This window comes from Triturus cristatus, chromosome 2_2 (genome assembly GCF_964204655.1).
Source record: "Triturus cristatus chromosome 2_2, aTriCri1.1, whole genome shotgun sequence".
Classification (NCBI taxonomy): Eukaryota; Metazoa; Chordata; class Amphibia; order Caudata; family Salamandridae; genus Triturus; species Triturus cristatus.
In genome coordinates, this window is record NC_140582.1 from 923,314,946 (window position 1) to 923,330,068 (window position 15,123).

The window sequence follows — 15,123 nt, forward strand, 5'->3', positions numbered from 1 at the left end:
AAGGGGTGGTAGAAATCGGGTTACATTTTCAGAATCATCTGGCTCCGGTTCTGATGATGAAATTGGCAGAAATAATCAAGCTGCAAATCACCAAAGAACCGAATACGGTGGAAATGCACAAATGACCAATAATGTCCCTACTTTAGGCTTCACTGCCCCACCGTCCTCGTCCTCTTTTTTAGATCAGTGCTCGAGGAGAGGACAAAGAACCAATCGGGGATATGGGAGAGGACAATATGTGATGCATCAACCTCAAGAGGAATTCCTGGAGACAAGGAATCGCAAATACTGGAGATAAGTAATGAAAATTTTCCAATTGTCAATCTGTCCAAACGTATCATGACTAACATGGAACTGGAGATCTTGGCTAAGGGCTTCAGTTTTGCTCCTTCAACCCAAGTGAATAAATTTAATTTAGAAAAAGACCTTAAGTCTTTCTTCCGCAAAATCAGACTAACTAGGTTCTTTGAGGATAGAGAGTATAGGGAAGATATTAACATCTCAGGCCTCAAACCAAAATCCACCTTCACTCCACACATCAATCAAGTGGATAAAAAAGTAGAGATCTTTGAACAAGTAGTAGAAATGAAAATACAAGAAATGTGTAGATCCCAGCCTCCTACCACACACAACATAAGTAAAGAACAGAGAAACGCTATTCTAAACCTGAAAAATGATTTGAGTATCACAATCAAACCCGCCGACAAGGGCGGTGGGGTTGTCATTTTTGACACCTCTGACTATGAAGGTAGAGTAATGAATCTCCTTAATGTTCAAGATCACTATAGTAGAGTCCCAATGAATAAATGGAACGAACTAAAAGGTATGGTGAGCACACTCCTTACTAGAGCCAAAGAAAACAAATGGATTTCCGATAAGGAATATTGCTTTATGCATAATGATAAACCGGTTATCCCAGCTATATATGGATTACCAAAAATCCATAAGGATGTTCAGAACCCACCACTCAGACCAATTGTGAGTTGCATTAACTCACTTTTGGAACCATTGAGCAAATATGTGGACAGCTTTTTAAGACCGCTAGTCCCAAAACAGAAATCCTACATTAAAGACTCTGCCCATATGATCACCACCATTGAAGGTTTCAAATTTAACAATCAAACACAACTTTTGGTCACCCTAGACATTGAGGCCCTCTACACAAACATACCCCAGGATGCTACCCTCAGTGTCATCAGTAGCATCCTGGGCCCAGTTGAATGTAGAGGGGCCCAAGCCGATTTCATTTTGGCCTGTACTGAATTAGTACTTAAACATAATTTGTTTTTGTTTAAGGACGATCTTTACCTTCAAACTAAGGGTACAAGCATGGGGGCTACCTGTGCCCCAAGTTTAGCTTGCCTAAATGTGGGAAAATTTGAGGAGACTCACATTTTCAATGAATCTGCTCCATTTTTCGAGAACATCGTTAAGTGGAGCAGATTTATTGACGACATCTTTTTTATCTGGGAGGGACCCACAGATACCTTGGAAGAATTCCTCATGTGGCTAAACCTGGGTGACCCCAACCTGAGATTTACCTCGGAATATAGTAACATGAGTGTGACCTTCCTGGATTTGCGAATTAAAGAAATGGAAGGAACATTGGCAGTCGAATTATTCACTAAACCCACAGATAAGAACACACTATTGCACTATTCAAGCTTTCACCCGAAGGCCCAGAAAGACAACATCCCCTTTGGACAGTTCCTCCGCCTTCGGAGGAACTGTTCATCTTTAGATGATTTTTATAAACATTCGGAGGTCCTTAGCAAAAAATTAAAAAACAGAGGGTACCCCAAATAATTGATTACACATTCCCGTAAACGAGCACGATTTTATGACCGTGACAGTATGTTAGAAGGAAAGAATAACAAAAATAACCCAATAACTCAGGATACAAAACAATTGGTGTTTGTGAGCCAATACTCCAGTTCGAGTAATAGGATAAAAAATATCATTAACTCGAGTTGGAGTATTTTAAATGATCAAACAGCGAGTAAACTTGATAGACCCTTGTTTGCCTTCAGACGTAATAACAATCTGAGGAGGGAGTTAGTCCACACGTATAGAGAAACCTCCTCAATCCAACAACGCACCCTAACAGGTACGTTAGCAACTGGTAACTACAAATGTAATAGTTGCAGTATGTGTAGTCAATGCCTACAGGGTAAGGAAGTGATCTACAACAAACATACTCTCACCTCCAAGTCCCTGAATAACTGCAGGAGCAAGAACTTGGTTTACTTGCTCTTGTGTCCGTGCAATTTGGGATATGTCGGTGAGACGTCCCGTGAACTACGCATTAGATTAGGAGAACATAAGTCTGCCATAAAAAACAAGAAAGAAACGGCCCCCTTGGTGAACCACTTTGTGAAAGAGGGACATACTGAAATGGATTTTAAGTGGTTCATCATAGAAAAAATAGTGGGTAACAAAAGATCGGGGGATCTAACCCTGAAAAGAAAAAAACGGGAACAATGGTATATCTCAATCCTAGACACTATCAGAACAGGGCTTAACACAAAGGAAGACTGGATGAGACTTATAGACTAATGGATCTGTCTAGATTACAACTACCGCTCTGAAACTAAAAAAAAAAATTTTCTGGTACATGTAAGTATATTCAGAGGTCGACCCGAAGGGTTTCATCGATGTACCGGCCATCGATGGACTCATGAGGCCCCCCTCTTTCTAGTGTATCTACCACATAAATAGCGCCCTTATAGACAAGTGCCACTATGTGAAAAACGTTTCAAAAAAGCAGACTGTATTCATGGAGTAAGATGAGCAGTAGGACTGTTATTATTTCCGCTAAAAAATATATAATATACATTAAATGAATTCAGATACCGATATCATTATCTAAATTTAAGGTTGAGTATAATAATTTTGTTAGTCATTTAACATTGAGAATGGGTGGACACCATCCTCGCGGTTATGAATTCTGCCGCAGTAAACACCCTTAAACGTTGTACAAATAAGAAATCAAATGTTTTTTAGACATCCAAATCTTTATTTGAATTATGAGTCGAACACCACACCTTTCTCATAATTTTATGTTGCCAACAGGCGGATCGCCTGCTTACACTATATTTCATGTCTTAAAATACTTAACTAAAAAAAATTTTTTAATGCCCACAACAGGTGGATTACTTCCTTATATAAATATACTCTTTGGTTATTGTCTTACTCAGATTACGAGTGATCACAAAACTTTATTATTCGCCTCCCGTTTAACAATAGGTGGACCCCACCATCAAGGCAACATACCCTGCGGTAGCCGCCTTAAGAAAAGTGGGCCCCTTTAATTACAAAATAAACAACGTCGACGCTTTAGAGAAGGCGGGTCGAGCGAAAGAGAAGATGGGAAGTCGCGCTCTTTTTACGTAGCATTACAGGTGTAGACGATCTTATCACATTAACCTACGTATAAAAGTGACCATCGAGAAACGCAACTCTATCGGTTTCTGACCAGGGGAGGAACAACACGTGAAGACGGCAGGATATCTAAATAGAACCGAAGGACGCCGCCACGACGCGCAGACACCACTTATTCACGAAGGTAATAAGAAGACGAGTAGCACGGGGGGACATCTTTTCCTTCCTTACTTATTTAGGCAAACATAGTCGCCGTTTTCGTAATCAGTTTTTTAGAAAAAAACATTGTACAATTCACATCCTTTAAAACGTTTCTATCTCTATCGGAGATGTTTTAACTAAGAGATTAGCATAAAACCGCTACGATTGCCTCTATAGAACTGGACACTCAGTACACGAAATCGAATGTAAATAAGATCTGTAGGAGACTCGTTACCTATAAAATATATATTTTTTTACTCGTGGACCTGATGATGTCTTATTTCATAGGTGTACAAATGGAACTAACGCCCCAATCAGGAGCCTATGTTTGATAGTGGAATACGTGCTATATTGATGCAGTATTTTTGATGCACGCACCAATCGGATTCTAGTGAAAAAATACCATTTTCCGCAGTAACTTTAAATTATCGAGGTAAGCGGTCAAACACAAACGATCATATTTTGTGAAATATTGTACAGAGATTAGGACTAATTTTAAAAGTCTTTCTCTATATATATTTGTATATTTCCCATTAGATCCATTATTCGAACATATTGGGACTCTTTGAGAACTACATCTTTTCATGGTACAGATGATATCTATATCTGTCCTTCAGATCGGATTGCACCCGAAATAGGGGTATGTATGCATCACTGTTGCTGCACATACAACGAGAAAAATAGGGGACGAATGGACATTATAGTCTGATTGATTAACCCCTGAGTACCTTCTATGACCTTTGGGTCCAGGTACCTGAATCATAAGCAGTATGTATGACGATTGTATGACTGGGATTGTCATGGATTTATGAATGGATGAATTGGTTATCGATAGCCGCATGCACTCACTGACAAAAACTATTTGGGGCTCTTTGCCCTATAAATGTATGATAGATGGTTCCCAGTCGCCGCATAATAATGCACGAAATGCACAGGAAATAATTTTTCTTTTCATCTTCTGTAAAAAATTAGATAATGCGTATGACAATGTTTGTGGATGATTGACAATAGTGGAACCATCATTAGTATTGTGGTTAGAATGATGATAAATCACTTTTATGATCCTAAACGACGTTCTTTTTCATTTTTCATTGTCTTAATAGGTTTTTAAATTGCTCAAAAATATTGGAGAGCTTTTATATTGTTTTGTCCTGAAGAAGGTGGATATTAATTAGAACTCACCACCGAAACGCGTCGACGCCTACATTACCCAGAATTGGTCTAAAATCCAGAAATTGTTTCACATTTGGATCTACTATATCAAAAATAGACCTGTGATACATATACATGTATATATGATTGTAAGCTGGAATTATACCATTCTGTGATGAATGAATAGAGTTCACACTGTATTTTTGCTCTCTAATTTTTATGTTTTTAGACATTGTTTATATGCTTTTTTGATCATTTGTATGAATTTAAGTGCACAATCATTGATATGTGAACAAAGTGTTATTAATAAATCACAATATTAATTTTTACTTCATTTGGTTTGTTGTCTTTGAGATATATGCGGCTATGAATGTGTGTATTTTAGACCTCTAGCAGAGTTGGTCAGAATTGGTTGGAGTGAACTTGATATGGTTGTAGTTTAGGTGGTCCGATACACCCAAGAGAAACTCTCTTTTTTACATATTTGTGGTACCCTGTCTCTTGGGCAGTGGGGTCCCTCCCATGTTTTTCATACACATACTCAACAGAGACACAGCCAATATTAAGAGCAGTGGCTGGTTTAGAAATGAATGAGGGAGCACATATGGATAACAATCTCACTTGTGCCGAATGAGGCCTAAACTGCATGGGCTCACAGTCGACTCCATTGCCTGTTGCTTAGTGCTTTAAACCTGAAAACAGAGGGCAGATAATGTTTTCCAGATATCGGCTCAAGGGTATAAAACCTCTTCCAATAACAAATAATGGAGCTAAACCACTGCTACATTTGCTAACAAGGTGTAGAGAACTACTGTCCTGAGGAGCCAATTCTTGGAAACCGTCAGTACTATTCTGACTTTAGTTCGTGATAAAATAACACCGGACATCTATTGCTGAATAGAAATGAATTGATCAGAGACCGGGTTAATAATGCACGCAAAATGCTTTAGATGGATGGTCTGCTAGGTAGACTCTTCAGAGAGCAAAGACTGACCTAATAACTTTAGTGGTGGAGTCACGATGAGTCAATACAATAGCTTACATACTACAGCAAAGCCCATTTTTAATAATACCATTTATGAAGCATTATTTTGAAAGGTTAATACACATCTGCAAACTCCAGCTGCTTTTTGGGAGAAGATCCTCACGCAATTGTGCTCCAGAGCCTTAGAACATAAACGTCTAATATAAACCATAAATATCTAATATTTTCAGTAGATTTTAATTTATGGTTTGATCAAAAAGGAGGGATAACAGTGTTCGACATAAAATGAAGATTTTTAATTTAGATTTGATGAACCAATGCATTGCAGGTGACAGCGGACCCTATTGAATTTGCCTAATTCAAACATTTTGCCCCCTGCACGCTGATACCAATTTGATTAACCAAAGAGACCGAAAATCTCGTACAGCAGACAAATTAGCTTCTCAATTAAAAGATAAGCTAGCAAACATATCGTCAAGGGGACAACGTATTCAAAATCTGAGATCCTACAGGGGTCTCAGCTGCGACCTCTGCCACCTCTGAGGCCAGGGGTCAGAAAGGGCAAGCCAAAGTCAGTGCAAAGAACACAGGGGGGGCTCCTCATTCCTTATTTTCTGCCAATTTGTCAATATACTAACAGTGAATAATATTTTATAATTCACTGTTAGTGTAATAGAAAAAATGGAGCACACTTAGTTGGAACGGGACCTTTGATGTCCAGTATGGGAAGTAAAAACGGTTTTAAATGTATGTTCTGTGCATGCTTGCATGTGACAGTGAGTTTACCTGAGAGAGAACATGAGTATATGTGCGCATGTTGTCTGTATGTGTCAGCATGTGGGTGTGGGTGAAAGTGAAGAAAGAGAGTCTTTGACAGGTAGTAAGCGATATTGTGCAAGATTGAGGCCTAGGTTTGCTAATCTTTAACACAAGGCAACACTGCACAAAAAATGCTCTGCTGCCATGTGTCAAGGGGAGAGGAAAAAATGCATGCACACCATTCTTTACAAATGTTTCTTGGGTGGCAGGCTGGGGGAGAGGTAAGCCTTAGAAGAAGTCTGGCTTACTCGCATTGATTGTTCATTACAATTCGGGGAAGTACTATGGCCCTGAATTTTCAAAGATCAAGTCAGCGCCATAAGATAGATAGTATCTAACATAGACTGTTATACTTTGGATAGAATCTAACATAGACTGTTATACTTTGGATAGAATCTAAGATAGACTGTTATACTAATCATGCAGTTATGATGGAACTTCAGCCATGTCAACTGGTGTGATGTTAGGGTCATGTGACATGCCTTTCTGGAAAAGGTCAGGGTCAAAGGTCATATGATGTCACATCCTGTGATGTCAATAAAGTCAAATGATATGTGATGTCACTACGGCTACCCCTGGTATTTTGGTGAATCGATGACCATGCTTGGAGCCATTGCTTTTAACTTTTGGATAAATATTCCACTACTTTGAGCCTTTGTTTCTGGATATGAGAAATAAATGCCTGCTGTCTGGAAAGATATGGTGACTAGTTGGCAGGCTTTTCAGTTTTGACAACAGTGGTCCTGCAAGTTGGGGAATAACTTTCTCCAAAATTATTGTCACTGACATTACATGGATATTTAAATGAGGCGGGGGAGCCACCACTGCACCAGGAGATCAGCTGCCAAAGTCTAATGTATGCATCCCCTCAACACTGCATGGAGAGGGGGAGAGAAACTAGTTCTTGGGTATGAAAAAGTTTGTTTTCCTCCTGATGCTTTAAACTTTACATGTGTTAATCGTAATCCATGCATCTGGACACTTGGACAGTGATAGTAGCCACAGTGCTGGTGGGAGACATTTAAGAAAGAAACAGTACTCTGCAGCCTCACACACAAAAACGATGATTGGCACCAGGCTCAACTTCAAAACTCTTGTACGGACCTAAGAACTCTTCTTCGAAAATAAAATCCCACACAAGGGAGCGCGTTCACTTTTACTATGAATCTATTTCAATAGGTCCTGCCCCAAGGTCTTGTCGGCGCAGGTGCATTGAGGGACTTGCACTGGATGGGTGTTCCCGACACAGGCCATGTAATATGGTAATATGCGAGTCAGTGGCTTCAGTTTACGGCTCTTTGCACAAGGCCTGAAAACAAGAGCCCGGCGGCATACGGCACCCTAACTGAGGAGGATGAGCAAAAGATTTTCTTTTAATGAAAATGAAAGAAGAATTCAGTACATTGGCTCCTCAGTAGATGCCACAGTGATCAGCAGAAAAAAATGGCGCTGCTCTGAACCTGCGCCAGCAAGGGACCATGCCGCGTATTTGCATGAGCATTCTTGGGCATTCATGGGAGTGACGTGAAGTTCTATATTAAACATGTTTGAGAAGCAGTTTTTAATCCTGCCAGCGGGTGGCAGAGTAACCCCAAATTAGGAACGCTAGCGATCCAGCACACAAGATTACTGGTTAATTTCAGACCACTATAAAACCTCCCTTATGGAGCGAAAATAATGGAACTATACTGAATTACAACGGGGCAATAATTATTACGCGAATACGCGTAAATCATTCACCGATGTTATTCGCTTTTTTTGCCTTCTGTATCTCCGGATGAGAGGTTTTGATTACTGTTCAGGCCTGCTGGTTTGTAACTTTATAAATTTAAAGAAGATTGTCATTTTTCTTTCCTTTTTTGACTGTTATTCACTCTGCCTTTTGCTAAATTCGCGCTTCATAAAAATGTCACTAAAATATTTAAAATAAAGAAATGCTAATTGGATGGGTTCAGGCAGGGAACAGAGCTCAAAGTAAGGGTGTTAAGAAGATGTTAATGAGTATTTAGTAAAGATGCATATATTAGAAAGCGAAAGGAAGCAGAAAACGACCTTTGTACCGATAGACATGTTGAGCTATTTCAAACACCAACAAAAAGCGAAATGTTTGAAAAGTAAGCCTCCAGGCAAGTTCAGAAATATGTGGACCCCACAAAGCACTCCGCCGCTGCCAATCAGGATTAGATCGGTCAGAGCCCCCTGAGCCACGTAAATGGTGTTAGTTGAAATCAGTGGGGGCCTTCTGATCCCCCAGCAGCACCGAGGGCTCAATTTAGATCTTGGAGGTTTACGCAAAGGCACCGCCACCTGGCTGCCAATTTCAAAGACTTGGCGGACAGCACCAATCAGAAGACGCCATCCTCGCCACCGCATGGGTACTCGAGAAAACACCGTCAACATGTCATATCCGCCATGATCGACGCACCTATAATAGGGGCTAATACGGCCAGTGATCAAGCAGCATAAATGGCTACCCTGTCACCACCCAACTTCTAAGAACCATCCTGTTGTGCGCATATTTGGTAGGTATGCCGGCATGTGCTGCTATATTTTTTTCTGTACCACTTTGACTAAACTATGTGCATTTCTTACTGACACAACGAACTTGAAAAAAAAGTTAATTATTCCATCCAAATAAAGTTTTTTTTCATTTAGAGTTGAAAGTTTTTGATAAAAACCGAAACAGTTTCTCTGACTTGAAGAGTCCCAAAAATAATCTTTGGCTTCGGGTGTAGTAAAATAAGCTTGCATTATACAAGTATCGACACAAATGGAGGCCTGAAAAGAAAGACCATGACCATTGTGGTTCAGGCGTTTAAGAGATGCAGGATGATAATGGTGGAATTAAAAATTAATAAACTGAGACAGACGCGAGGTCAGGCGCAGGTCTACAAACATTAATCCTGGACATTAAAAAGATTAAATTAAAGTCAGACAGTAACTGATACTAGGCTTGAAGGCTTGCTAGGCAATACTAGAAGGCTGCCTAGTGCTTCACTAGCAAATGGCTTAGGATTGCCTCTAAACTCAACAAATATAGCCACACGGCTAAAGGACAGCGGGTCCTAGAGAGGCAGACAGCCTTGTACTACCCACAACCAACCTCAGCACGACAGCTAAGAAGTGAAGAAAAGTGGTTCAATGCAAACAAATCATTTGGCCACATAAACATCAATCCAGTACACGAACCAGCCAGAACTGTGTTAAAAAAAACTAACCACTTACTTTAGATGTGCATAAATTGCAGATGTCACAGTGTTGATTTTCTGATGAAACGTACCGTTGGCAAATGGAGCAATACCTGAAATAAGTTAACACATGTTTTACACTTGTAACCAAAAACAAAAGCTGAACACAGCAGTAGTATTAACTCGATCTTTAAAATGTATAAGGAGGTTTGTGCATCTCAGACTTTATTTTTTCTCTGTTAATTTTAGCACCAGATCTCAAAAAATGATAGCATGACTTCACTTCCTTGGGATGCTACAGCCATGAAGGATACTGAAAACTACTTTGTTCTTTTTGCACATGGTTGATCCAATTACCTGTTCATGCCAGCCCTGGACACACTCACTAATGGGATGCTATATTAAATGTCATAATTTGCCTGCATGCTGGACTCTTAGTCAAAAAGTTAGAATATACTGTTTGCTACTGCATAAATGCTACATTTTAGTGTCCTAGCGATAGGTCTAGAGTAGACCAAGCGGATATTTATAACATTTTGAGCTAGGGGTGAGATACAATCTTACAATTAAAGTCATTTAATGTGTTCCATTTCATGAACTTTACAAAGATGTGGACAGCAATGTTAAGTGCCACCCAATGCAGATTCTTTCTAAACTTTGAGAGATGTAATCTAGATCAATTTCATCCTAATTCTCTGCATTCACTGTTGAGTCAGAGTGATCGACTCAATTCTTGGATTTGAGGTTTGTATATTAAATATAGAACATGGCTGTCATTGTCTGCTTGTTTTTTTATAAGAATTTTAAAATACGTTGTTGCTTTTTCCAACTTTACCTGGTGTCTCAGTATTTTATGTTGCTTTATTTTCATTTAAGGAATTCATTGTGAGGTGTTATTTGTTTTTTTCTGAAAACTGATTCACACTTGTTAACTATTTGGACCAAGAATCTGACTTAATACAAAATGAAAAAGAAAAAAGTGTATTTACACAGAAAGAACAGCAAATCAGAAACACATGGCATAATAGAGAAGAGATAAAGTACTCTAAAAGAAGGAAAACACTAAGAGACAGGGGCAAACTGGTGTTCATGGTGCTGGGGGAATCTTGACTGGTGGATGTAACCCTTTTGAAAGTGTCTATATCCTCATGACATCGGCCTATGTGTAATTGTGAATTGTTGTTCGTAACTCTGTATGGGGGCTCCTGCGCGGCCAAGGGTAGTATTCGCCAGCACTAATAGAGACTCATTTAGGAAAACTACACAGGATTTGAAAGCCCATAACAAGCCTGATGGACTTGATTACGTCCTTTATTCATTGGCCTGGCCCCCCCAGGTTCTGAGAGCACCCATACATGATTTCATCGGGAGCCCCATTCAACAAAAGTTCACTGCTAGAACCGCGTTGCCCTGACAGGAATACTGCAAGCCTTTCACATTGTTTCTTTATCAGCTGAGGCAAAGCCCCAAGTGCGGAGGATATACGGGTCCTATACATTGGACATAAGTCTGCTCTACCTTGAACAAACAGGAAATCCTGCAGAAAAACGAGTGTGCCAAGAAAATTAGAGACAATATGATGTGCAGATTATCACGTTTTGAAATAAACCTGGCAATGTTCTCGCAGTGAAATTCTAACCCCTTCCCCCACCAATAAACATTACCATTCCCTTGAAGCTCTGCAGCCCCCTGCACCCCAAATACCAGAGTCGCATCGTAACATGTTTTACCAAAGAACTCCTATTTCCCACTCTTTGTCCTTGCGTCTCCATTATCTTTTTCATCTGCATCCCTGCACTAGGCCCAGTAGGCCTTTCCTCAAGACTTCACTGAGGGCTTTCCCCATACTTCTCTCCTCCTAAACCGCCCTACTCTTCCCCTAGTCTGCCTTATCCTGAGCTCTCGCTTTCCACCTCCTTCCAGCACTTACTGATTCTCCATTCAAACAATGCTGCCTTTATTTGGCCTGCCTGGTCCAAAGATAGCCCCAATCAGTATAGGCCAGGGATGAAGGTGGTGGGCTAATCTGATCTTCCCTCTGCGCATGCACATAATTACAGGGAGGGGGTGGCGGTGCATAACCCGCTCAAGCCACCCAAGAGCTCTCAAAACTTCCCAGGTGGAGAGGGCAGAGGGTGGTCCCCTCTCCTCCGCGCAGGACCCACCTTGGGCTAGAGACCATACTTGATGCTCTGGTGTTGTGAAAAAATGCTACTTAATTGGGAACTAGCAAAGCTCACAGATGTTCGTAAATCCTTCTGCTTCGCCACATGCTCTAAATTACCCTACTGATGTTTTAACAGTGAAATTCTAACCCCTTTCCCCAACCCAATGCGCCTGCAACACTCACCTGGGTCAATATTTCCTCCAATATCTCCATCATTAATGCATTCCAGACATTCTCTTTACTCCAATCCCATGCCCAGCCTTTCAAAATCTATTTTACAACTCTTCCCCTGCTTGGCTCATACCCTCAGAAACACTTGTTACAAAGGGCTAAGTTACTGGCGATAACCCGTTTTCTACTAGTGACCTCACAATTGCTTCTTGTTCTCCATCCCCTCACTGTTGCTTTTCCTCTTCCTGGCTTCTCACCTAACAAATATGTTTAAGCCTGTCTATGCATCGCCTTGACGATGCTGCTAGGGATCCTACTGCCAAACTCCGAGCTTCCATTTCCGTAGTGGCTACAAATCCTCCGGCACCTTCTCCCCGTGCCCCCCCCCTCTCGGGCCAAACCACAGAACGTTGACCACTGAAAGTGAGACAGCATCTTAGAGCTCATTCTCTAGGCCCAGGATGGCTCTAGCCTGGCATATCATATTTGACGGCAATCATCTCCTGACCAGTTCTCTTAGCAGCTTCAGCTACCATCCCTCATGCAGACAATTTATTGAACACTCTCAGCACAGCTTCACTGTCCGTCAAAAAGGCCACATTTTTGATTGACAGTTTATGCCCCCACAGCTCTACTGCTAACAGTACTGGAAGAAATTCCATAAAAGCAATGCTGTGGTTCCGTCTTCTCCAGTCATCTACCCACCTCGCGGCATGTCGGTGTCAGTGCCAGTGTAAACCAGACCCCACTGCTCGAGAGGCGTCTGAAAAAATCCTGGCCTCTCATGTACATGGATCTGCATTCATTCAAATTGTCACTCCACTGTAGTTGTCTCCAAACCGTAACTATGTCTTCATGCCCTGTCGTACTGCTTCTGTGATCCTAGCCCTGCAGGCCTGCATTCGTCACTCTCCTCACTGCAAACTCTATGTCTTCTGCAAGATCTTCCTGGCACTACAGGCACAGTTCCAGTGCCCTAGGACTTGCTATAATTTCCTCAGCTCACATTCTGGCCTGCCAAAATCCTAAAACAACAATGCTCTTAAAGTGGCTAACTTCTCATATGGCAGTCTGTAAACCATCACCACCGAATCCAGCTCTAACCTTCAAAAGGTCAGTGACATTACTGGGCCTTCAGTTTTCTTTCAGAAAAGAGGAACTCCCAAGTCTAGGGCCATGTGTGTCATCACGTCCACTAGCCTTGCACAATCTCCAGGACCATTAACCATCCCCCCAATAAAGAAAATGTCACGATAGTCTCACACCTGGTCGGATGCTGCCACTGACTTCATGAATCGCCTTCAAGAAGGTGTTGTTACTCAAACGTGGCACAGGCCTTCCGCTCATACATCACAGCATACTGTCAGGTACAAAGCATACAGAGAGGGGCACCGCACCCAACGTCCCAATGACCCCTGAGACGTAGGATCTGTGTTTCTATCTCTTGTCACAAAGACCAAACAAGCTACATCCTGGGAAACAGGGAAAATATGGATAGAAAAGGAAGAAGAAAGCACCCCAGGACAATACCGGAGTAATCTCGTACCTGCAAAATACAGACAGTCTAGCAATGGGACAACTTTTTAACCATGGCCATTAAGTACGTCTCTCACACTAACCACCCCTCAGGTTCTGGGCAACTTGACCTCTTCAGGTTGTTGCAGACACAGGTAGAGCAGCAGAGAAGAACCACTGGAAGTAGAAAAGCAGCAGGTAGGGACAGTTTAAGTCTGAGTGTAACAAACTCCAGTGAAGGAACACTCAACAGGGGCCTGGAGGATTTAACAAAGGCGTGAGGACACTGGGACGCTGAGGACGTGGGACAATGGGAGATTTTGAAAAGAGAAATGGTTGGCAGGGAATACGGATGAGTAAATTCAGTGAGAAAGTGGTAAATTAACGTGAAATAAATGATAAAACGTTAACCTGGAAGAGAGTTTAACTTATATGGCTAAGAATACCCCGCAGCCGAAGGACAAAGAGAAGGTACCAGTAGTTTAGGGTTAATAGAATTTGAGTACACATATGTCAATGATATGGATATCAAGACAGTGAATTCAAGAAAGGTGACCAAGATGCGAGTAAAATTTGATTTGAGAGTACAAAGTAATGTGAATAGGAGTTTGAGCTTTTAAAGGAGGCTTCACTTACAGCATCCAAGTTGTAAATGTGGGACATCAGGAAAATGTGTGTGGCAACTACTGATGGAGGTCATTTTGGGTTGGTGGTAGTTTTAATTCAAGAGAGTGACATTGAAATTGTACTATTACTTTTGCTTGAGGGCCATTAAACAGAGCGATATAGAAAATAAAGTGTGAGCAGTACATTAGGTGACAAGGCATTTTAGAAAATTTCTTATGGGAAGGACGCTTGTAACACAGGTTAATCGTACCCATGACTGAAACTTCTTTTTACCCACTTATGATAGTCCTGGACTGATAGCAGGTTTGGAAGTACAAAGCACAGATCAATGTCACTGAGTCCTACGGCAAAGGTCTATTTTTGCTAATAATTGACACAGCTGTCTTTGAGTGCTGCTACACCCGCTTGATGCACTGCAAATGTGTTCCCACCAATCAAGTTCACACTCAGACAGCCACATAGTTCTATGCAGTTATACGCATACAATAAAAGGGGAGACATCTTTGTGACATCAATGTAGAGATGTTCTGATTTGGACCTCTTACCTGTATCCTTCCTCCTTTGGAAGAGTTATCCTGCTCTGCAAGATGTTGGTGAAAATGCGCACAGGTGACTGTTTGCGACCAGTCTTTCCATGTTTATATTGTGCATGGTTAGCATAGTCCACCTGTAAATTAACATTAACAGCGAATGTTAACATTGTAAGCATCAGGTTGTGATGGGTAACAGGTAGCTTTGAGTGTGTTCACGCTGGACCAGGTAAATGCATGATTTCACAACCTGGCTGCTTCACTGCACTTTTTACATTGGACAATATGCATGTGGTAGAAATATGCAGTTTTTCTTTTTCAATAAGTTTTTCCCATTGAGAAGCTCTAATTGGGGTCTCATTTCTGTCAGATCGAGTAAGGAATTGC

The 15,123-nt window shown here is 41.1% G+C and overlaps 1 protein-coding gene across 5 annotated transcripts in view; it reads right to left on the minus strand.

Moving 5' to 3' along the window:
* Window positions 1–15,123, minus strand: part of ZCCHC4 (zinc finger CCHC-type containing 4) — a 452,628-nt gene that overhangs the window by 94,837 nt on the left and 342,668 nt on the right. For all 5 annotated transcript variants that reach the window (XM_085642314.1, XM_085642317.1, XM_085642316.1 and 2 more), the window contains 2 exons: window positions 14,752–14,873; window positions 9,764–9,839 (listed from right to left, as the gene is read on the minus strand). In XM_085642314.1, coding sequence (XP_085498440.1) covers window positions 9,764–9,839; window positions 14,752–14,873 — 198 coding nt within the window. The remainder of the gene's footprint in view (window positions 1–9,763; window positions 9,840–14,751; window positions 14,874–15,123) is intronic.